At 39.1% G+C, this 26343-nt stretch overlaps 1 protein-coding gene across 3 annotated transcripts in view; it reads left to right on the forward strand.

Annotated features, from left to right (window-relative positions):
* Window positions 1-13728: 13728 nt before the first annotated feature.
* The window catches only part of LOC6039276 (titin), a 56671-nt gene continuing 44056 nt past the window's right edge, over window positions 13729-26343 (forward strand). For all 3 annotated transcript variants that reach the window (XM_038258757.1, XM_038258758.1, XM_038258759.1), the window contains exons 1-2: window positions 13729-13834; window positions 14361-14958. In XM_038258757.1, coding sequence (XP_038114685.1) covers window positions 14745-14958 — 214 coding nt within the window. In that variant the 5' untranslated portion in view covers window positions 13729-13834; window positions 14361-14744. The remainder of the gene's footprint in view (window positions 13835-14360; window positions 14959-26343) is intronic.

The following is a 26343-nucleotide window of genomic DNA, read 5'->3' on the forward strand; positions in this document are numbered from 1 at the left end:
TATGAATCCGGTTTTGATATAGCATTAAACGTGGATTTTTTAAATATCAAAATTAAAAAAAAAAAGATTTTCCCATACAAATTTATATGGGAAATTGAATCGCTTTGCGCAATGTGAGGACTGAACCAATCGTTCTCATCCTTTGGGGAGTTGTTTAGGTTCCCAAAAGGAACTGAAAAATTGCTGTGCTGGAAAATCGATTTTGATATTACACCCTGATAACCCATGCCAGCAACATGTCTTCAATAACAGAAACTTATCATCTTCCATGTGTCTACGTGACCTTACACCCCAAGCCCAAAGACAGTGCACATCACCGCTTTGTCGTTGCCACAACTTTTGAATGCCAGCTAAATCAAGAGCACTCGTAATAAAAAAACATCAACACAATCAATGACTGCAAGGCCATTTTCTCCAGATGTCCTGCTCGATAAAGGTTATTATTTCTCAAAGCCACAAACCACGAGCATAATCGGATCGTTCTTAAAAACCTCCGACAAGAATCGTTTGATAGCTTCTGCTAGAACCAGAACCATCAGCAGCACCGTCCAAACTTGCCAATCGAACGGCATCACCATAATCTCAACCGCATTACCCACTTGACAGTAGGATAGTTAGTTTCCCGACTATTTCTTTCACTAACGTAGGAGATATTGCTTCCTTGGAGTTGTCCTTTTAGCCACTTAAAAATATACTTTGGATGTGGTTGCGCCTCTTGAAGTGCGTGATAATTAGCTAAACTACTCAACACAACCATCGTTCCCGATGTATCGAAAATCAATACGTTATTGAATTTCAATTGGGATAGAACCGAGCGCACGTAAGGAAAAACGTTTATGTCGCGGACATCCCAAAAAACAAAAACCTTAGTGGCAGGATTGAATAATAGCAAGAATTGGAAAATATATTTAGACGTGAAGTAGTATGGTCTCAAGTCATCCACGTTGCCTAAGTGTATAACAAGCAAGGAAGGGTTTTTCGGTAGTAGATCACTCCGGTAGGATCCTCTTACTACAAACTTTGTCGCGTATTGGAGTGTTGAAGATTTGAGCAAATCAGTAATGACGAGATTTTTCGAAGAAATGTCGAAAAAGACACACTCGAAGGTTCCAGCTTATTCGTCCATTAGATGATGTACAATTTGTAGAGAATATTCTAGAACGTCAATTGCTGACGGCAGCAATCGATATGACGAATAATATAAAAGTGCTGCACGTTTGTGTTAGCTTCATGGTTCCAATTGCAGTGGCTTACAATTTGTAGATTATTTGAATGGATTTTTTTTTCGATAGTAGCGATAACATACATTGATTTATTCTATTTCTCAATTTGTAGATTGAAGAATTCTTCTTTTCATTACCAAATAAGTGGTGATTCTAGTCTTCAACAGTTCAACAATGAATCCAATCAAACTAACGCCATAACCTGTAACTAAAACTGCCCAAGCCACCGTCATATCACTAAAGGCAAGATATTTATCATCTTTAATGTAGCCGCGCGGCTTGCAACCCCAAACCTCTCGAAAAGACAAGTCTCCAACTATCCACCACCACAACCTTAGAATTCCAGCCTCCCAGAGTGCGTTGTGCGTGAATCGAAACGTATCCAAGTACTGACTTCGCAATGCCGTCTGATACAACATAACCGCATCGACGAAAAAAAGCTCATCGATAACAATGAACCAAGTCTTTCCCCGTTCAAAATCGTACGAAAGTCTTGGGACAAGATCGGCGAGCTCTTGGTTTACCAATTTTGCAAAACCTGGCTCATTTTGCCAAACTTCAACACGCTCCCCGTGGACTACATACTTACCAATAATTGAATGATTTACAGCCTGTGGACTTTTTATAAGATCATATCAAAATTTCAATCCGTACTTATCAAAGTCTTCCAAGGTTTGTGCAGTCGGCGCCGAAGGCTTCTCAACTAGCAAAGAAATGATCTTAGTCTCGAAGGCACTCGCCACGAAAAACATCAAAATTATCAGTGAATGTAGCCATACCTTCTCCCAGCGACCAGCTCGATGCAGGTTGTACCGCTCAAACCCACACACAACAAGCATAATTGGATCATTTCTGAACAAGTCAGGAACAAATCTTTTGCAGCCTTCCGCCAAACATAGCACAGTCAGTAGCAGCGTCCACACTTGCCAACTAAACGGCATCATCATCAACTCGAAGACGTTCAACGGTCGTCCTCTGGGAACCAGAATCCGGCCCACTTGAGGAGCAGTGACGAAAAAAGAATGATAGTGCTCCAGCACGACGTACGCAATTTTTGCTTCCAGGTATACGTCCGGTTCGATTGGACCGTCGGCTTGTGGCAAGAACTCGTAAGCTGCACCATTGAGATGTTCCGCTACTGTCTGTATCCATTTAAATGCAGGATCACTGTCACTATCAGACGCTTTTCTAGCGTACGAAATCCTGCTCCCTAGTAATTGTTCTTTAAACCATTGGAAAAGATAATTCGGAAGAGGCGTAACGCCGTCAAGCATCGCGTAATCTTTCAAGCTACTCAATACCACCGTTGAGTCCTCGGTGTCGAAGAACAATACGTTACTGTAGTGCGCTTCTACCAGTGCCCATCGTAGATTAGTAAAGACGTCCACGCTGAAGATGTTCCAAAACACAAACACCGTGGTGGCTGGGTTGAACAAGTAAAGAAACCTGAAGATGTCATGACTGGTCAAGTACGGCCACAGATCGGTTTTGCTACCCGGGTGGATCACCAGCAGTGAAGGATTCTTCGGTAGATGTTCGCTTCTGAAGGTTCCTTGCACTACGTACTTTGTTGTGTAAAGTAACTGGGAAGATTTTAACAATTCACTCAGAACGTTATCGTAAGGATTTTTCGGTACGGCATCGAAGAAAACGCACTCAAAGGTTCCAACGTGATCGTCCATCATGTACTGGATAATTTGCAGAGAATATTCTAGAACGTTCATGCTTGCGGCAAATGTAATCGATGAAATTAAAAGAACCAGCAAGCATGCTGACAGTTTCATGGTTACACTGCAAGTGAGTGTTGAATTTGAGCAAATTTACTTTTGGAAGTAATGAAATCGTATCGTCCAGTCTTTACATTGATATTCATTAAAGTTTCACCTATTCAATATGAATAAATGAATAAAGAAATCTTAAATAAAGTATTCAAGGCCCGCTGCACTTAAAAAATGTTTATTCTTCATCAGGTGAGAAATATAAATATTGAACCCAAATTCAGGAAATAACCTTTATAATAAAGCATTAAATCGCAAGAAGATATGCCCAAAATTACCAATATGCACTATTCCCCTTTCACGATCAAGTAAGAAAAAGATAGTTAAATAAGCAATAATTCTGCTCATTTTCCGCCCGACGCGTTCCACGCGGGCAATCAAAACAAGGTCCAGACTTTTTTGCTCTGCCACAACCGATCGTGCACATTCCGACCAATTCCAGACTGCCTGCCAGCTACCCCACGCTGCTGTAGAACCCTACTGCAAATCCATAAACCGTGATGCGCGTCAAGATCGGCGCGATCTATACGCCTCAAGCACATATGCTGCTGCTGCTGCACTTCCCCTTCAGCCCGTTCTGCGCAACATAGAAAGATCCCACGTCTAGCTGGGGCTTCCCCTGCAAAATCGAGGTTTAGCTTGGCCTATAGCATAACTGTCAGCAGCAGCTGTTGGACGAAACCAGCAGCCGAAAACCTCAATGAATTATTCAAGCCATCTTTCTCCTCGCGCTCGCGCGAAAAGGCGTTGATGATCTCTAGAAGGTGGTTCCCTACCTTCCCCTCGTCAGGGGAGGGAGGAAGATCCACAGCAGAAGTGACGGACGAAAAGAAGCGGTATTTTCATTTCACCACACCACATCAACCAGCCAGCAGCAACATTGGCAGTAGCTATGCCAGGGCCAGAGTTGTACCCGGGGGTTGTGGCGCCCCCTGTATAGGCGAAGTAGCTTCTCGTGAGCAAATCTTCAATCATAGTAAAAATTTTGGGTAAAAATGTATTACAAAACATGTTGAACATGGTCAAACAACTTTTAAGAAGTAGATTGAGCATGAGCATGAGCATGAGAGACCACCCATGGTTGTCCTTCTCCGTTGCTGAACAGGACCGTAATATCCTATCAATACAACCGACCATACGCTTGAACGATCTAATGGTGTTTCCCTTATCAACAGCATGTATGAATGCGCTGAAAAGATAAAACATCAAGATCATTAAAACTAGATCTGGAGCAAATAGGTAACAGTCGTTGGCCACCAACGGCGCCCGCCATGTCAGTTTGTAGATCTCGGGGGATTGGGACGGGAATGTTAGTTAGCACAGGTTGCTACAAAGGGTGGGTTCTATACGATATCCACACCCCCACGTGTGCCGGAAAACTACTTCTACTTGGGATTTTGTTAGTGGGTAAGGGTAATGGCCAGGATTCAACATAGAGGATGATGATGCGACCCAATAATCAATAAATTTTGTTTAATGGTGTGATGTATTATGCATTCTCAAGGCAAACAGTCGGAGTATGCGGATGAGACTATTCCCGGTTATTTGGTGTTGAGTTTAGCATAAATGATTCAATCTTAGACAGCCGGCTGTGGAAAGATAAAACCAACTAAAATGCGAAAACGCGAAACCGCTCAGACCGAAATACACACACAATCGGGGGGACAACAAAGACGGAAACGGCAACGAAAATCCGGCGTGTTATCCGCGACGAGCACCGTTCAAATTCTCCAAAGCAACTGTCAACATCGCGAAATCGTCCGGGTCGAAATACACACACAATCGGGGGGGAAACAAAGACGGAAACGGCAACGAAAACCCGGCGTGTTATCCGCGACGAGCACCGTTCAAATTCTCCAAAGCAACTGTCAACATCGCGAAATCGTCCGGGTCGAAATAAACACACAATCGGGGGGAAAACAAAGACGGAAACGGCAACGAAAACCCGGCGTGTTATCCGCGACGAGCACCGTTCAAATTCTCCAAAGCAACTGTCAACATCGCGAAATCGTCCGGGTCGAAATACACACACAATCGGGGGGAAAACAAAGACGGAAACGGCAACGAAAACCCGGCGTGTTATCCGCGACGAGCACCGTTCAAATTCTCCAAAGCAACTGTCAACATCGCGAAATCGTCCGGGTCGAAATAAACACACAATCGGGGGGAAAACAAAGACGGAAACGGCAACGAAAACCCGGCGTGTTATCCGCGACGAGCACCGTTCAAATTCTCCAAAGCAACTGTCAACATCGCGAAATCGTCCGGGTCGAAATACACACACAATCGGGGGGGAAACAAAGACGGAAACGGCAACGAAAACCCGGCGTGTTATCCGCGACGAGCACCGTTCAAATTCTCCAAAGCAACTGTCAACATCGCGAAATCGTCCGGGTCGAAATACACACACAATCGGGGGGAAAACAAAGACGGAAACGGCAACGAAAACCCGGCGTGTTATCCGCGACGAGCACCGTTCAAATTCTCCAAAGCAACTGTCAACATCGCGAAATCGTCCGGGTCGAAATACACACACAATCGGGGGGACAACAAAGACGGAAACGGCAACGAAAATCCGGCGTGTTATCCGCGACGAGCACCGTTCAAATTCTCCAAAGCAACTGTCAACATCGCGAAATCGTCCGGGTCGAAATACACACACAATCGGGGGGGAAACAAAGACGGAAACGGCAACGAAAACCCGGCGTGTTATCCGCGACGAGCACCGTTCAAATTCTCCAAAGCAACTGTCAACATCGCGAAATCGTCCGGGTCGAAATAAACACACAATCGGGGGGAAAACAAAGACGGAAACGGCAACGAAAACCCGGCGTGTTATCCGCGACGAGCACCGTTCAAATTCTCCAAAGCAACTGTCAACATCGCGAAATCGTCCGGGTCGAAATACACACACAATCGGGGGGAAAACAAAGACGGAAACGGCAACGAAAACCCGGCGTGTTATCCGCGACGAGCACCGTTCAAATTCTCCAAAGCAACTGTCAACATCGCGAAATCGTCCGGGTCGAAATAAACACACAATCGGGGGGAAAACAAAGACGGAAACGGCAACGAAAACCCGGCGTGTTATCCGCGACGAGCACCGTTCAAATTCTCCAAAGCAACTGTCAACATCGCGAAATCGTCCGGGTCGAAATACACACACAATCGGGGGGGAAACAAAGACGGAAACGGCAACGAAAACCCGGCGTGTTATCCGCGACGAGCACCGTTCAAATTCTCCAAAGCAACTGTCAACATCGCGAAATCGTCCGGGTCGAAATACACACACAATCGGGGGGAAAACAAAGACGGAAACGGCAACGAAAACCCGGCGTGTTATCCGCGACGAGCACCGTTCAAATTCTCCAAAGCAACTGTCAACATCGCGAAATCGTCCGGGTCGAAATACACACACAATCGGGGGGAAAACAAAGACGGAAACGGCAACGAAAACCCGGCGTGTTATCCGCGACGAGCACCGTTCAAATTCTCCAAAGCAACTGTCAACATCGCGAAATCGTCCGGGTCGAAATAAACACACAATCGGGGAAAACAAAGACGGAAACGGCAACGAAAACCCGGCGTGTTATCCGCGACGAGCACCGTTCAAATTCTCCAAAGCAACTGTCAACATCGCGAAATCGTCCGGGTCGAAATACACACACAATCGGGGGGGAAACAAAGACGGAAACGGCAACGAAAACCCGGCGTGTTATCCGCGACGAGCACCGTTCAAATTCTCCAAAGCAACTGTCAACATCGCGAAATCGTCCGGGTCGAAATAAACACACAATCGGGGGGAAAACAAAGACGGAAACGGCAACGAAAACCCGGCGTGTTATCCGCGACGAGCACCGTTCAAATTCTCCAAAGCAACTGTCAACATCGCGAAATCGTCCGGGTCGAAATAAACACACAATCGGGGGGAAAACAAAGACGGAAACGGCAACGAAAACCCGGCGTGTTATCCGCGACGAGCACCGTTCAAATTCTCCAAAGCAACTGTCAACATCGCGAAATCGTCCGGGTCGAAATACACACACAATCGGGGGGGAAACAAAGACGGAAACGGCAACGAAAACCCGGCGTGTTATCCGCGACGAGCACCGTTCAAATTCTCCAAAGCAACTGTCAACATCGCGAAATCGTCCGGGTCGAAATACACACACAATCGGGGGGAAAACAAAGACGGAAACGGCAACGAAAACCCGGCGTGTTATCCGCGACGAGCACCGTTCAAATTCTCCAAAGCAACTGTCAACATCGCGAAATCGTCCGGGTCGAAATACCCAAACAACTTTTAAGAAGTAGATTAAATATTTATTATATCATGATTTATGTATTCATTTAGATTATATGTCAGTTTTTGATGTATTTTTTTAATATTTTTAAATGTTCATAAAGAGAAAACAACGTCTCATTTCGTCGTTCTCGTGTTATTTTGTCGCACGTGCATTTTGGGCCAAATAGAGCATGAGCATGAGCATGAGAGATCACCCATGGTTGCCCCTCCGTTGCTGAACAGAACCGTAATATCCTTTCAGCACTACTGATCATAGGCTTCGACTATCAAGTGGTAATTCCCTTATCAACAGCATGTATGAATGCGCTGAAAAGATAAAACACCATGATTGCTAAAGCTAGATCAGTTGCGAATAGGTAACAGTCATTGGCCACCAACGGCGCCCGCCATGTCAGTTTGTAGACCTCGATTTTAAGGGACGGGAATGTTAGTTAGCGCAGGTTGCTACTAGGGCAGCTGATTTACTCTGTGCTTACACCCCACAAGCGCCAGGAACCTGAAAATTTGTTAGTAGGATAGGGTGCTTGGTCAGGATTCATCATAGAAGATGATGATGCGACCCAAAATCGAAGTGTTTGTTGAAAGGTTTTATATATTATTCTCAAGGCAAACAATCGGATGCTGCGGATGAGACATTTCCCGTTTAACTGTTGTTAAATTTTAAATGAAATGGTTTTATCTTAGACAACCGGCTGTAGAAAGATAAAGCCAAATAATGTTTATTTATAGAATGAGGTGTTAAACGCAATGCTGCAATGATAGCGTAGTCTGATTTTTAATTATATAACAATTTAATTCATAAATTTGTTACGGAATTGACGCTACGAACTCAACCATCAAATGCCTTTCGATCTTCTTTCTGTTAGCTAGATAAGGTATTGATTTTCGTTGCCTCTCGAGCTACGATGCTATGGAGAGGGCTTAACACACAAACAACCGACGTCGAGCCCTCCGAGCTACACAAGCCTACACAGCCACACAAAAGAGACGAAAATTATCACGAAAAAACAGGACTGCGCGTCCCCAGAAGCACTGCACTTATGACGGCATTATTCAATTATACTGACCAATCACCCCATGCACACAAACAGCCACACAAAAGAGACGAAAATTATCACGAAAAAACAGGACTGCGCGTCCTCAGAAGCACTGCACTTATGACGGCATTGTTCAATTATACTGACCAATCACCCCATGCACACAAACAGCCACACAAAAGAGACGAAAATTATCACAAAAAAACAGGACTGCGCGTCCTCAGAAGCACTGCACTTATGACGGCATTATTCAATTATACTGACCAATCACCCCATGCACACAAACAGCCACACAAAAGAGACGAAAATTATCACGAAAAAACAGGACTGCGCGTCCTCAGAAGCACTGCACTTATGACGGCATTATTCAATTATACTGACCAATCACCCCATGCACACAAACAGCCACACAAAAGAGACGAAAATTATCACGAAAAAACAGGACTGCGCGTCCCCAGAAGCAATGCACTTATGACGGCATTATTCAATTATACTGACCAATCACCCCATGCACACAAACAGCCACACAAAAGAGACGAAAATTATCACGAAAAAACAGGACTGCGCGTCCCCAGAAGCACTGCACTTATGACGGCATTATTCAATTATACTGACCAATCACCCCATGCACACAAACAGCCACACAAAAGAGACGAAAATTATCACGAAAAAACAGGACTGCGCGTCCTCAGAAGCACTGCACTTATGACGGCATTGTTCAATTATACTGACCAATCACCCCATGCACACAAACAGCCACACAAAAGAGACGAAAATTATCACAAAAAAACAGGACTGCGCGTCCTCAGAAGCACTGCACTTATGACGGCATTATTCAATTATACTGACCAATCACCCCATGCACACAAACAGCCACACAAAAGAGACGAAAATTATCACGAAAAACAGGACTGCGCGTCCTCAGAAGCACTGCACTTATGACGGCATTATTCAATTATACTGACCAATCACCCCATGCACACAAACAGCCACACAAAAGAGACGAAAATTATCACGAAAAAACAGGACTGCGCGTCCTCAGAAGCACTGCACTTATGACGGCATTGTTCAATTATACTGACCAATCACCCCATGCACACAAACAGCCACACAAAAGAGACGAAAATTATCACAAAAAAAACAGGACTGCGCGTCCCCAGAAGCACTGCACTTATGACGGCATTATTCAATTATACTGACCAATCACCCCATGCACACAAACAGCCACACAAAAGAGACGAAAATTATCACGAAAAAACAGGACTGCGCGTCCCCAGAAGCACTGCACTTATCTTAATATTTTTAAATGTTCATAAAGAGAAAACAACGTCTCATTTCGTCGTTCTCGTGTTATTTTGTCGCACGTGCATTTTGGGCCAAATAGAGTTAAAAAAGCCATTTTGTGCAGCCTTCTATGCCTCACCTTTTGACCTTCACAGATATCCAAAATTCGATTTCAATCCTGAGATATTCAATAAAACCGAAAAAAAACTCCGTGCATCGTTGTCACTACTCATATGAAAGAAGTTTCAATCCAATCTTGTCGTGCTATCTTTAAACATCCTGAAAATTGATGTAAGTGTGACATTTGGCCAAAGGGATTTCAGGTCAGAACGTGTTTGACACAAGTACGAGCTCGACTACCGTAAACATTTTGAGTTATAACTCGGGACTCCAGCAACCAAATTCAACCAAACTTCAGGACAATGCAAAACCAAAAACAAAATGTGTTTCTTATTGTTTACATTGCGTACTCTATTTTTTGTTTATTTGAGGTCAAGCATTTTCTCGAAACGTCAAAAAGCGACGTGCGACAAGATAGCACGACAACGCCGATTTAATGAAAAGGGAAAAAATTAACTACCGTAAACCGGGGTGACTTTGATAGGATTTCAAGTTGTTTTTAGAAATTTTTCCAACAGGTAAGGGTTTTCTCAAGGTTATTATTTTTAAAACATGTACTGGGGTAGGCCACACAAAGTCCATGCACTATTTTGGAAAAAAAGGTTTTTCAGTAGTGTTTAGAAAAATAGTTACGTTAAAAATTCTTAGTTTTAATTCCGGGGTGACTTTGATAGTCACAGTTTTTTTTCCTAAAATCATATTTAAGATGTTCCAACTTTATTTTTACGTTAAATGTACCATCACTAAAGTAGCTGATATAGTTTGAAAGAAAAAAATCAATGTTTATGTTAAGTTAACTAAGTTTATAAGCTTTTAAACAAAATACATATAAATTTTAGGTAAAATTGTTAAAAAGTCGGAATTTTGCCTGAAATTTGTTAAAACTAGTTTTGTTTATAAAATTATTGATTTATATTGCATTTTATACTGAATTCGAAGCACGAATCACAAGTTAAAACATTTTACATGAAATTTGTTCAACTGAAAATGCCTATAAATTTGAAGATTGTTTTAACTGTGTTTCAAAAACACATATTATTTATTATTTACAAACTTATTTAACCTTCTCCTAGTGGAAAATTGTCCAAAGAATCCGAAAATGCATTCCGTTTTCCGATTCAAAATCATGTTCATTGAGAAAATCATGACACTTTGAGAAGTTTAAAATAATGACTTTCATTAACATTTTCTTAACTATAGTTAACTAACTTTTTAAACTCTTCAAAATTTTATGAAAACTTCTTCTTGAGGAACTTTGAACACTTCTCTACCACGGTCAGTATGTTTCTGAACCATTCCTTACGTTTTTTAATTGTACTCTTCATTTTGCGGAAAAATCGCAAACCTATCAAAGTCACCCCGTTTTACGGTATGCAAAATTTGTTCTACATACTGCTAACCGAATTGTTGACGATAACTATGGTTAGTAAATTTTCACAATTTTGCGGAACGCGTGAAATCCATGGAATTTGTTACTTTCGTAAAATCGAAAAATATTTAAAAAAAAAACATATCTATCCAACATACAAAAATTTGCCAAATTTTTCACATCTGATTTTCAGAATTTAAGGAAAGTGTCAAAAATGTTTTATACAACTTTGCATTTTTTTTCCCTTAATTTTTACGTTGTATGACGATCTGTGATCCCAACCTTCAATTTGTGAAATATTAAAAAGTCTTTATTTGATTAAAAATGCAAAATAAGCGTTAAAAATAGCAATTGTTTACAATCGATTATAGTACATGCAATTATTTTTTTTAATTTGATTGAATAATTTATTTTTTCCCACTTTTCAAGTGAAATTTTGAAATGGGGGCGGAGGGTCAAAAACTTTGACTTTACAATGGCATAAAAAATATAATAATAATATAAAATTAAAAATTAAAAAAGACCCTTCTTTCAGTTTCCCACTTTTTCATTCCCCAATCTAAATTTCCCTAAATCCACTTTCCAAATTTACACTAACATACCACATCTAACTGATTCGGAGCGTTTGGTACGGTATGTCCACGCATCCTTCTTCCCTGTTGATTCTGTAAAATGTGAACCGTTCACAGAATCAGTCTCTGCGGTAAATGCAACGCAGTAGACCTGGCCGCTAAAATTAGTGCAATAAATTATTGGGGTAACTCGGATGTATACAATCATCGGATCATCAAAATATGGTGTCTTGATGAAAGTTGTTCTAAATTCAATGAAGGTTCTACATCTGAGAAATGGTGAGAATCGGATAACTATTGCGCCCTCAACCGTTAAAATACTGAAACAGTTGCTTTTCTCCATAGATTTTGACATTTTTTCCATACAACCTTCAAGCGATTAGAGGAAGTGGGTTCGTGATCAGAATGAGCTCAAATTTGGAATTTGGTGATGGGCCAATCTTTGGTTTCAGACGGTAGCCCCGAGGAAGCCTGGCTTGGACCACCCTATAGCAGTATACTGCTCATATTTGAAAAAAAAAATTATTATGTATCCTTCCCAATTTGCTTCTTGAATAATTTGACGGAACTTCAAACGAATTGAATCAGGTAGTTTAATTTTGTCAAATATTTTGTTATCTTCCAATCTGTGTTAGATATTTTTTTATATTTTTCAAAATTTCAAAAAAAAATCCTCAATTAATGTATGGGGAATAAACGTAGGAAATAAAGTTCCAAATGCAGTTTAAATTTTCAAGTTATCGCAGTTTTTCCCGTTTCTGAGCTCGCGTTTAAATTTGCAAAAAATCGTATTTCGGAGTCTTCTTAATGAAATTTCGCCATTTTTGGAAATATTATATAAAATTTGGTCCCGACAGCATTTTAAGCTTTCATGCGACGTTTTCAAATATTAGGATAGGTTTTCAATCGCTTATAAGAGAGCTAAAACCGGTTGCAACGACGAGGGATAATGATTTTTTTTTAATTTAGATCGCCGCACTTTGTCTCTCCATCAGTGTTTGCGTGTTGTTGTCGGAGGTTTTGGATGATGATGTTGGCCATTTAAGCAAGTAAAAAAAGCACATATTCCCTTTTGTTTTTTATTAAATTAGCCAAAACCATTGACATAAATTTTCGTCAATCAAAACAAGATGGAGGAATCACAACAGACTTGGCTTACACACTGATCGAATAATACCAAATTAAGCTTGACAGAAAAAGGCGGAGAGAAAAAGTGCGGCAAGAGTGGAAATAGCTCGTTTCGATTTAGTGCCAGAGCGACAATATTTCAGCCAGGGAATTTTGAATTTTGAGCCGGGCTAAACATCTTTATTTCGAGTTTTGGAGAAAAAAATAAAAGGGTGGGTAAAAAACCATAAATAAATTTATAATGATTCTATTGAAAAAACAATTACTTTGACATTTCGGGTGGTACTTGCAATAACCAGCTTTTTTAAAAATATTTATTGAAAAAAATAATAAGCTTCAAATAGCTTTGAAAAAAAAAAAAAAAAGATATATTTTCAAAACTTTTTCCGAATCAATTTTCAAAACCAAAGAACTTTTCCCAACATGAACTCAACCAAACCAAACCCCTCAACGAACCACCCCTCAGCACAACTCTGCCGCCAAACTCCTGCAGCAGACGAATCCATGCCGAGAGCCGTCGTCGTCGTCGTCGCCGCGCACTGATCGTGCCCGCAGGCCCGACACGGAAAAATCGCACCCGCCCGAGACTTTATTTCGCGAGTCGCCGTCAAGCGATCAACATCGCCGGAACTCTTCCGCCGCGATCATCGCCACCGCCACCAACAATAACAAACACACTCTGGCAGTGTCTTAGTGTGAGTGAGTGTTTTCCCAAGAATTTCCCGCGCCCACCCGGTTCTAGCGCGAGGGGTCCTCCAACGGGTCGCGATCTGCACCGTGTCTCGGCACGGTCGGAAAATTCGCCCCACGCATACAGTCGCAAGATTTTCGTGATCGTGTCACACGAATCGTGTGCGCGCCGTGGAAAATCCGCGACGACCGACCCAGGACCATCGATCGGGACAGTTTTCCACCGTGGTGTCACTCTTCGCTCGCTCTTCAAACACGACCGACGTCTTAAGTTATTCGTCTCGGGGATGACTTGAAGCACCCAGCAGCAGCTCAAGACTTAGAGTGGTGTGTGCTCTTATATATTCTGGTGGTGAAAATTTTCCCAAGTGCCGTTTAAAAAAGGACTTTGTCGATTTTTCGGTGTGCGCCGCGGGGGACTTTGTCGGATTCTCGCGATTTTCGTCGGGACTTAGGCGGATTTTGGTGATCGTCGCCGGGACTTTGTCGATTTTTGCGCGGTTTTCGTCGGGACTTGTGATTTTTTCGTGACATTTTCGCGGGGACTTGTGATTTTTTCGTGACTTTTTCACAGGGACTTGGGAAAAAAGTGAATTTGTGAAAAGATTTTTTTTTGATCTTCGATGCTTTCTGAAAATTATTCTGGAACTCAACAGATTTCGGAATTTTTGGAAACAAAAAAAATCATTGATTTTCATCGGGACTTGTGAAATTTCGTGACTTGGGAAAACTAGTGTACTTCTGTGAAGAAAATCAAGCGGATATCGGTGAACTTCCGGATTTCACTCCGGACTTTCGGCGATTTCCGCAGTTCCAGATCAAAGGAAAAAAGTCTCACTTTTTGGATTATCAGTTTCAGTCAGTGTAATTCAGCGGACTTATAACTTTCGTCAAGCAGCAGCACCACCAGCAGTAGCGGCAGCAGCAGGAAGATACAACGAAAATCTTAACCGTGGATTAGCGACGAGGATTAGCCTAAGGAAGTTTTTCTTTTCTGTTAAGTTTCGTAATTTAAAGTGTTTCATCGAATTTAATTTATTGAGTGTTTCAACGGAAGAAAAAAAGAAGCTTAAAGCCAATTGAATCTTTCTACTGTGTGTGTGCAATTGTGTGAGCTAATAAAGCTAAAAAAAAGGCCACCTAAGAAAAAGTTTAAAGGCCAGTGAAAACTCGAAAGAGCTAGCAGCTTCAACCTGGATTAGCTCGCACAGGAAAAGAGGAAGAAAAGCCGCGCAGGATGCAACGACCCAATCCTAATCAGCAGTTCCAGCTGCAGCAGCAGCAGTCGCAGCAAAAGTCGATGGTTATGCAACAGTCGTCGACTTCGTCCTCGGTTCAGCAGCAATCGTCGCAGCAGTTCATGAGCCAGGAGTTTTCCCAGCAGCAGCAATTTTCCTCCCAGCAGAGGATCAGCCAGCAATCGGTTAGCCGTCAGGTTACCCAGCAAAGAGGTCAGTTTCACCGGAAGAGTGCCCCAAAATCAAGAAAATTTCGATTACGTAACGTGCAAGTGCGTGGGCGTCAACTGGGTGTGACTTACGCCACTTTCCCGTAAAACCGCCCAAAACCATGTGCAAAATGGCGAACAAAGTGACTCACGTGGCTGGAACCAAGAGACTGTGACAATGTGCGAAGAAAAATATCTAAAAAGTGCATGAAAAACCCTCAAAAACCCACTAAAATCGAGAAAAAAAAACCCAGAAGAGCAGTTCACGCGAGCGCTTGAACCCAGCTTGCGCGGAGCTGCGTCGCTAAAAATAGTGCCCGCGAGCCGCGCTCGAAAATTCTGTGAGTGAGCGCTATTTTTAAACCGCACAACTTTTCTTCTCGCAGCTGAAGGAAATTCCTTTGGCCCGATTTTTTATGACCCACCGCGCGTCGCACCCTCCACAAATTGTCACCGCAGAAAAAGAAGAAGAAAAAAAAGGAGTGCTCGCAGCGACCGCTTCGAGCGCTGGTCGGTGAGGGAATGAGCGCTCGCGCAGCGAGTGAGCAGCTCGCGCAGGGTTCGGGAAAAGTCGGGAAATTTTCGGTGAAATTCGAGAAATTTCGGCAAAATTCGGAAGTGCGTGGGCGAAGAATTTCGTGGGTTCACCAACACATGCTCGCGAGCGTGCTGGAGTGGTGAGCAGGGAAGAGCGAGGGGCGTTTGAGTGAGCCGGCGATGAGTTATGAGATGCATTGTTTTGGTTTTCGGTGACTCACGGCTCACGAGGGAATGTGAGCACGCAGGTGTTGCGGCGTGACCTTAGAGGCGTGCAAATAAGTTTGTTGATGAAGCATTTTTAAACTTGTTGTTTTGACAGCTTTGCATTTGTTTGCATTTATTTATAGTTTGACAAGAGTTTCCAAACATAAGTATATGTTTGCCCTTTAAATCTTAGAGCATCATTGAAAAATAACTTATTCATCTAAACAAGATGAATTATAAACAAAATATGTTTGATTTTAACTCAAAAATTCTGAACAAATAAACATTTTTTATTTAGGTTTTTCTTGGGTAGGCAATATTCTAATGTTTTGAGTAGGAAAATGATAAACCATTTTAGAAGAAGGTTTTTGTTCTTACTTTTCTTTTTCAAGCCATTTCAAATATTTTTCGAAGTTTATGTCCCTCGACTCTGGCCAAAGTCGAGGGGGTCAAAATAAATTAAAAAAATACAAAAACTTTTTGCAGTACTGCACAACGGAATTTCACAAAAATTCTGAATATTTTTTATGGAAAATGCATTTGAAATTGTTTTCAGATGATTGGACTTCTATTTTCATTAATATTTTAAAGTTTTTTGAATATTTTTTTGCCCCCTGATTTTTTGGACCGATATGAAGGGGCATAATAAAAAAAGCATTTTCATTAAAATTTTGAAGTTTTTTGAATATTTTTTTGCCCCCTGATTTTTTGGACCGATTTGAAGAGGGATAATTTAAATAAAATGCATTCCCTAAAGATAAACATGTATAGGAAATCTGTTTAAAAATTTCTTCAAATTATGAATTATTCACTGCACTTAGCCGCAGTAGCCAGACTGACGTTCCCCAGAACCGCAGAATGCTAAGGGAGCGCTCTTTTATTACGTAACGCAGTTGGGGGGGAGGGGGCGTCGGTGGCTGTGTTACGCTCCATACAAAATTTTTAAAATTTGTATGGAAATTTTGTTACGAGGGGGGGGGAGGGGGTCTAAAAATCCGATTTTTTGCGTTACGTAATAAAAGAACGCTCCCTAATGTATGTTGCCAAGCTTAATAATTCCGAATAAGGCCGATGCAAATATTTTTCTTAGTTTTTGTCTCTCTTTTTGGGGGGGGGGAGGGATGTGGTCAAAAAATTAAAAATTATCTCAACAACTGAATGAAAAAGTGTTTTAAAATTCATTTTACACTATTTCAGTTGTTTTGCAAACACTAGTTTAATGTAAGATTTGACGAAAACTAAAATTATAACAAAAAAAAATTGCGGTGCTGTACATCGAAAATTTTATAAAATTCTCAAGATTTTTGAATAAACCCAAACATGTTGAAAATGATTCTTAACGCAGGGGAATGCTTTTTAAATTGATTTCAGCTGATTGAACATGAATTTCCATTGAAATTTCGAAGTTTTTTGAAAAAATAATTATGTTTCCCCCTGATTTTTCGGACCGATTTTGAAGGGGGTGGATACAAAAACTTTTAAAAATATTTGTACTAGCCTAATAGTAAAATACGCAACACTTGCGAACATTTTTTTGTAAATTAAGGTTTTTATTATCTTGATTGTCAAAAATAATAAGGATAAATTATTGTTGTAAGAGATCAAAAACACCCCATATCGTTTTTAGTCAGTTACACCAGATTTTCTAAATAAATTGGTTTTCCGTTTCCAAGACAACAATTGAAAAAAAAACTATATTTTTTATAAACAATCTTGTTTGATCTTTGTTTGATTATTTAGTGTGGGAAAAAAGAATATATTTCAGAGAAAATCCCATTTTTTTGCCAAAAAAAAAGGATTTGATTTTTGCTGGCTTACTTTTTCAAAAGGTCCTATCGATATAAGAAACCTATGGCTCATAGATCATTAAAAAAAGTGTTCTAGGTTTATATTTTTATATAAGCAATTTACAAAACTTCATTCATCCATTTATTATGTTCACAATGTCGTTCAGCATTCGTCATACCTTTAAAAAAAAAAAGTCTCGATACAAAGTTGAGAGTCTGCCTTTTTAAGGGGAAACATTTCGAAAAAAATTTTTTTTTTTCAGGAGATACACAAATTTTACCGAAGATTCACATTTTGACATTTAAAATCCAATCAATAAATTTAAAGATATCGGATCAATGTACCATCGTTTTGCAACTGCAACAATTTCTTGTCAAAAATAACAGGATCGAAAAGTATACAAGTGCTGAAAACGTTTCAGCACACGTCATATTTATTCAACTTGACAGATCCTCGTTGGATAAATGTACGATTCGTGCTGAAAAAGCCATATTTTGCAACTTGTTGTAAAAACTATTATTCCATCATTTAGATTATTAGAAAAGCCAAATCTCATCAAACAAAGTATAACACAAGCAAAAAAAAACCTGAATTCTAGATTAAATTTTCAAAACAACCTATCCCTCATGGGTTTCCTATGCAGATAGGGCCTTTTGAAAATTTAATCGAGAATTCCTGAAAGGTTGAAATGGTGACAATGTACTTTTCGATTGAAAATTCAAACAAATAAAATAAAACTAGAAACAAAATTCTAAGCCCACCTATTAAAATTTTTAAGCAAAAAGTATCAAAAATGCTTTATACCTTATTACAATTATGCTACTATTGAAAATTGTACACATCGTTGAATAAATGTACGACTCGTGCTGAAAAAATCTTCTTTTTGCAACATGTTGCATAAACTATTATTTTCCAAAATTTGTATGACCTTTTCGATCTGAGGTTCCCAAATTCAAAGCTTTCAAAGAGTCCAAAAAACGTTTTTTGATAAAAAAAATAAACAAAAATAATTCGTTATACTTGACGATCAATTCACGACTTTTTTTTTTCATTAGGTCCCATGAACAAATATTAACATTGAGTGTATCCCTTTCATACCTTATGCCAATGCCCATAGGAGTAAGCGGGATACACTCAATGTTTACATTTGTGATTTGTGTATAGCACCAAACAAAAAAAATCTAGAATTTTACAAGTTTAAAAAAAAATTTCAGCGACAGTTATTTTTTTAGATTTTTTGGAAATTTTTCGATGGGTACTAAAATTTGAAATAAAATTTGCAATGGCCTTGACAAAAGGAATAAATGGACAAAGTATTGTACAATTTAAATAAATCCTTCTGTTAACGCTACCTAAATGTAATGTTCACGGAACCTCTCAGTTTTATTTTATTTTCAGTGCAGCGTATGCGTAAATTTTTCCCTACAAAAAAAAAACAAATTAATTTTCAAAAAAAAGAAACAATACCAGAAGTAATTTTGACGAAAACTTCCTCCAGTACTGCCTGCGATCTAGCAACCTTGTCATGATCGGCTCCCCTCCCACTAACATTTACACACAAGATCCTCTGTAATTATTAAGTCAAATGTAATTACAAAAGCCGACTCGGTCCTAACCAAGTCCCAGTACCGAAAAGGACCTAATAAAAATAATTTTATGAAAAAAAAACCTTGTCATGAGATATAAAGGAAATCTTAATGGATTGAATATAATTTTTGGAGGTCAAATTCTCAAAATTTGAATGAAAATAATTTCCGGAACACATGCGTTGCAAAATAGTTTCAAAATATTTTTAAAACATTCTATCCCTTCATAATAAATAACATAACCACAAGCAGCTAATCTCCAATTTTGACGTTTCGATCTGCCACATTATCCCATTCTTGGCCTCCACGCCACGACCCGTCAAATTTACCATACATGGTCTAAACCTCCGCCAGCTGCAGTAATGACCCTCCTCCGAACAGCCCAAACCAGTCCGAGTCGATCCGCAAACGACCGTGCGAATGCAATCGGCCACAATTATTGACCATAAAAAATTAATTAACAGCGCCGATCCGCCGCCATTATGGCAGGCGTCATACCATCGGAAAGGAAACGTGTTTGTGTGTTCGTAATTGCAAGTGGGAGTAATGGCAGCATAATGTTGACCATAACGATAAGCCGAATCGAGCCGAATTGCGCAACTAATTGGTCCAATTAGGTATACGGCTTGATTCTCGTGTGCGGATGCATCGCGGAGCTGATGTGCCATAATGGAGGGTGATCAATCTGAATTCCTCGAATGATTGACGCCTCTGTGATTAATTGGACGCGCTCTTTGACGGGTGTGAACTTTTTGGATGAGAGGGCAATTATTCGGTCATTCGGTGCAAATTTATAAATTGCTGAAAATCCTAAATTTCATACAAATAATGGTTGAAAATCAAAATTGAAAAGCTTATAAATTCCCAATCATTAGCTGCAAAAGATAAAACGCAAAGTCAAGGTGGCTTGCCCTAATACGGAAACCTTTTTATGGCAAATCAATCAAGCGAAATAGTAGGTGCCTCCAACTCGGTGCAACCTTCGCACACCTTTCAATATCTCGTTTGCTCGATTTTGCATAATAACCCATTTCTATCAGGTGATAATTACCAACCGATCGATTTGAGACAACAAAACGCTCAATTCGGAAGGAGCCCCCCGCTGGCTTTAACAAGCTGACCGCCGCCGACTACGACTGTCAAGTTACCATAAATGGACTACTGAGTGCTATAATCTACTGCAAGTGCGACCTCCCGCAGAATTATGAATTCAGACCGCAGCAGGTCGTCGTCGTCAGCTGTTGCTGCCGAACGAACTGGTTCACATCGCTGGGAACGTGACTGCAAAAGTTGAGGTTAGAAAATCGGAAGCCTTGCGCCGGATAAGCCCGCCGAGGTGCCATGGGAAAAGTACGAGACAACTCTCGCGCGGATAATTGACAGGTGCATTACGGCCCAATATGGTGTCCGCTGCGTTGCATTCGGTTGGTGGTCAAGTTCAACGGCGGTGAGACTTGAAGTCCCATCACTTGATTGCTCTTGGGCCAATTTTCCGGGTGCGTGTCCGGAACCTAGCCCAGGCCTCATTAACCGTACTTCGACCCGGTGCGAAAATCGAAGGAGCCCATGAGTGTTACGTTACGTTACGAACGAAACGCGCGCGGGGTTTCGATTTCATTAAATTTCATCGCCTGCTGCGCAACGGGTCCTGGGCACGGGCAGCGGCAGAGCCTACTTATTAGTTTCGGAAAATTAATTTTCCCTGATGGTGTGTATTTCCCAGATGGATCGATTCATCCGCAACGCTTTGCTTTTCTAATCAGCGGCTCATTAGCCGATAGCGCACTCTGCTGCCTATCATTACCGGCTCTAAAGAAGTGCGGCCAAAGGCAAACCATCCATCAACTGAAGGGGTTCCCAGTACGAGGTCATCACACTGCCGGCCAAGTCGGTACCTTTCACTGATCGCTGTATGGCGTGTAGTTGGCGAAAGAACTGTTGGCGGTGCTGGGAATACTTAACATTGCAAAAAATGTGCAGAAATAATTGATTGAATTTGCAAAACAAATTTGTTTACTGAACGATAACATGAATAAAACACAAAAAGTTAAATTCCCAAAATAAGGCATCTTTGCGTTAGAGTTTAGGATAGTGCGGAATCTGGTATCAGAAGAATTTTTTTATGGAAAAATTATATTTGATGCAAAGATGCAAAATCAAAATCGCAATCGACAATTACTTTTTTTTATTGATGAGGCTATTGCAAATATTTTTCAAAGTTTTTTTTTTTCTATTTGGATCGATATTCAAAGTTAGAAATTTCAATTTCTGTGATTTTTTTGGCTTTTTTTTTTAAACGGAAGTAAAATTTATAAACGTCCAAATAAGTTTTTTTTTTCCTTTAAGACTTTTAGGACCAGTAGTTTTTTTTTTTTAACAATTGTTAGATCTATTTTTTTATTTTTAGTTTATGACCTTCCGAAAATTCAAGTTAAAAAAACTTTTGTGAATATAAAGTGAAACTTTTTTGGATAGATATTCAAAGTTAGAAATTGTAATTTATGTGAATTTTTTGCCTTTTTTCCAATAAAAAAGTTTTGTTTTTTTTCAATCGGAAGTAAAATTAATAAACGTCTAAATGAGTTTTTCTCCTTTAAGACTATTAGTATTTTTTTAAACAATTGTTAGGTCTATTTTTTTATTTTTAGTTTATGTCTCTTCGAAAATTCAAGTGTAAAAAAAACTATTGTAGATATAAAGTGAAACTCTTTTGTACACAAATAGTGCACTTTAAAATTTTTAGTAAATGTGGAATTTTGGAAACAAGAAGGGATGGGATAATCGCAAACAAATCATTTTCGCTTGCGAACTTTATTCACCTGCGAAAGAGAGAGGAGGCAAATCACGCAAAAGAAAATCGCTCCGGAAATTCTCCAAGAAAATCAATCTGCTGATGATTTTTTTGTGGATTTCCTTGTCAGCACAACTTAGAATTATTTATTTCGATTTGTTTTCACACATTGCCCATCTACAAAATGTGGCAGGTCATTTTTCAACGTGTGACGTTTCACCTGCAAGTGTAGTAGTGAAAAAGATGTTCCGCTGAATAATCAAGGTGTTGATTTTTTTAGAATCCTTTTATCGATCTTTCGTGCGCGAGAGAGGAGAGGCATGCTCCCTTTGGATTTTTTCTCTTGATGAACGCCCAATGATTTTCTTTTGATGATGATTATTCCATCGCTGGAAACAAGGATCATAAAAATACAATAAACTTTAGGAAATAAAATACATTTTTTAAATTAATTGATTTTTTTCCAACTGTTGGTAATACCATAAATATAATAATGAATGAAGCATATTGTGATACCTTAAACCAGGGTGACATTAATAGCCGGGGTGACATTGATGGGTTGTAGATATGTTAGCAAAATGAAAAATATGAATTAATTTCAAACGGAATGGTATGGTAATGTTTAAAGTAGCTGGTTTCAACGAATTTTGAAGAGGTTTGAAAGTTAGTTAACTATAGTTATGAAAACAGAGATAAATATGACTATTTCAATACTCTCAAAGTGACTTGTTTCTATCCATAAAAATGAATTCAAATCGGAAAACTAACTGCATTATCGGCTTCTGTGGATCACATCACACTGAAAACAATTTAAATTAGTTTTTATGTTACTAGTTTAAAGTGTTATTGAAACAGAATTCAAAAATGTTATCAGATTTATACGCATTTTAAGTAGAACAAGTTTTTTAACTAAATTGAGTTTTTTTTCAATTTTGCTATGAAATTGATTTTGGTGGCATCCAAAAATTATATTATTAAATAAAAAAAATAATCAATATCTAACGAATTTTGATCAAACCTATTGAAAAATATATTTTTGCAATTCCGTCTTAGAACTACTTACTTTTCTCTACCAAAAATAACAGAATTGAAAAGTAAAATTTTTCAAAACAAATGCTGAAAAGTTCTACTTTTTAGCACTGAAATCGAATCTGAAAAGAAGGACTTTTCAGCACTTGTTAAGAGAAAATAGTAGTGTATGCAACAAGGTGCAAAAAGAGAAGATTTCTTCATCCCGAGTCGTACAATTATCCAACGAATTTCACCAAATTGGATAAATACGACGAATGCTGAAAAAATCAAGTTTTGCAACGAGTTCCATAAAACATGATTTGCAATTCCGAAAAACACAATTTGAATGGAATTATGAGTCAAATGTCTATGTATTTAGCCAATAAACCGTTTAAATCAAAACAATACAGTCCAGACTGGATACTCCGAAGACCTTGGCAAAAATTTACTTCGAATACAAAAAAACACTCTTTTTCGTTGTCTTATTCATGATTGTCGAGCTTGACCCCTAAGCTACTCTAAAGTGATTTAGATTTTTTACGCATTTTTTATTTTTATAGGCAATAAACTATTCAAGTTTGACTAAAATTAGGTTGTAGAACTCGAATTTGATCTTAAAATCAAGAAATTAAAAACAAATTTTTGTTCATGATTTGATTACCGAAGTTCTACACAAACCTTCGGATAATCGAACTTCGGATAATCGAGGCTTCGAATAATCGAGTCTGGACTGTGCTGAAAAGTATTACTTTTCTAAACGTGTGCTGATTCAGTGCTGAAAGGGAGGGAAGTGTTACTAACCTAACGTACATGGACATAGTGTGGCCTACCCCAGTACATGTTTTAAAAATATAAATCTTGAGACAAGACTTACCATTTGAATAATATTTGAAAAATAAATTGAAATCCTATCAATGTCAAACCCGTTTACGATACATTTTCTTTTAACATTTTCAAAGTTTAGCTTGAATCCTGTAATTTATTTTATAATTATTGTTTCAAAATAACATCAAAAACGATATAACTTCATCTAATTTCATGGAAAATTTTCCAGAGAAACCGAGATTACAGTCAGTTCTTCATATTGGTTTTAATTAAAAAGATTAGGAAAAAATCATCAAAACTATAAACTTTTTGCCACCCATACACACAGACAGACATATGTTCAATTTTTCTATTCTAAGTAAATAGCTATTAGTGAAGGTGCTATTTAAACTGGAAACATGTTTTTGCATTTTAAAAAGAACTGCGTAAGTCCTCTACGTCCTTTTTCATTAAAACTAATCCTGGTTCAAGCTTCTACAATTTGAGTTTCTCGAGATATCGCAGATTGAAAATTGAAATTTTTCATTTTGAGTTGTCGGTGTTTATTTGTTTGCAAAAAGTAAGGAGTTATATTTAAACAAGATATATTTTTTTTATTTGATGTAAACCCATTTCAAAAAGTTAAATTTGATCAGTGTTCAGTGTGCTTATTAAACACTTTTATCAAAACATGCATGCTTTAGACCAAATGATTGGCAAGTTTACCAAACACTTCAACCCACAACGGAGAGCATTCCCAAGCGAACCGCGTACCTTCTCCTCGATGACCATGAGCCAACCATCTTTCTTTGCTATTTGCATAAATTTTCCGCTTCCGTACGTCAGCACTGGCCAATGTTTGGCCAATTTCTCCCCCTCGAGGGGGCACTCTGCTGTGTGAATCCCTGCGAGACGCATATTTGTGCAATGATACCCCTTGGAGTGCCCACCTTCTGAAGCGCGAAGCCGTACTGGATTAAGGTGAAACCGACGTTAAGCCGTCAGATTATGACCAAGAAATATATCACTAGTTTGATGTGGACGGGAAAAGTGGGTGAATCTTGCTGTGCAATTTCCCTTTTATCGTTCATTGTGAGGCAGTGATGGGAAAATTATCACTGGAAAAATAAAAACTTTAAATTGGATTTTTAAGTATGTTTCAGAATTCAGAAAATAAATAACCGTTTTAAAATACAATAAATTTGTGTACCTAAAAACCTAATTGCACTAAACACAATTTTAATTTTTTCACGCAAAAATAACTTTTTACTGCACTGCCCGGCAACCGAGTGTGACTGCTCAAATGGCAGAGCAAAAGTGCGTTTCTCATGTGTATTGATGATGCTAATAATTTAATTACCACCGGCGATAATAGAGTCATTCACTGGCGCTGGTTTAAAGCACGATACAGTGGTTAAGAGGCGCAGAAAATAAAAGCTATTAGGAAAAGACAAGCGAAAAGTGGAACTCGGCGAGGCTCCGCTCAAAGTCGCAAGTCAGTCAATAAAATTGTAATCAACATTTCAATCGTTTGTCAGCTTTCAATCCGCGAGCGAGCGATGGCAAACGACTCTCTCGGTCAAATTATTATACAACTTTCTTTTGTTTTGTGCAAAAAAGGGAGGGCAAACTTTGCGGGATTTGACGAACTGTGACTGTTTGAAAGTCTCGTGTTTTTTTTATGCGAGTAAGTCAACGAATTTTCCGAAAATTAATTGTGGCTTTTGTGGGTTAATTTGGCCATTACCGATATAAACTGTGCTAAAAATTTCTAACAAAGAGTGAAATCGATGATAGTGGTTAAGTTAACACATCGTTGATCATTCAGGAACAACTTAAACATTCTATTTCGACAAATTAAAAAAAAAGTCGGACAATTTTTTAATTATTTTTCCTGCACATAGTTTTTACAAAATAAGTTAATAGAAAACAAGAGTAACCATTAAAATAGTTTTCTAGATATTTGCAGATCAAAAACTTAATTTACCGGCTCTTAAATTAGACATTGTTCAATGTCTAATGTCTGTTACACTAACGATTTGAATTAATTCTCATAAAGAACTCCTTGTGCAATTGAATTAAAAAAAATTATAGAGATGCACGAAAAAGTAGTAACTGAATCATATTTAAATTATAAATAATACCACAAAACACGATATCCGTTGACAAGCCAATTAAAAAAATATTTGTTTCAGTTCAACCACTCTTGTGCATTAACTGTGTTCAGGAAGTATTTTTATTATTATTGGAAAATGAAACAAAAAAGAATCAAAACTATTGAAAAAGTCATGCTAGGTTCAGCTGGCTGAGGACCACTGGTCTACAGTATAGTGCATGGCACAAGCTAAAAAATCAGCCGCTAGTGGCAAGTTTTGGTCAATCTTTTCTTAAGAACAGACCTGAAAGAATGAGAGCTTTGCACAGTAACTCCAAAGTAGGGATTATTACCCTAGTTACAAATTAATTAATTCAATATCTCCTCTTCTTTGTGAAACAAAACAAAATCAAAACGAATCATTTACGTAAAATTTTGAAACATGTTTCTTTAATTTTTGGATAAATTTGCGCCAACTCATACAGCAGTTGCCCCGAGCCCTCTTCGAATTTCGCTCTAAGGGGTAATTTGGGTTCTTGATCATAAATCCGAAAAATCAATTTTTCGATC

This window comes from Culex quinquefasciatus, chromosome 3 (assembly GCF_015732765.1).
Source record: "Culex quinquefasciatus strain JHB chromosome 3, VPISU_Cqui_1.0_pri_paternal, whole genome shotgun sequence".
Lineage (NCBI taxonomy): Eukaryota > Metazoa > Arthropoda > Insecta > Diptera > Culicidae > Culex > Culex quinquefasciatus.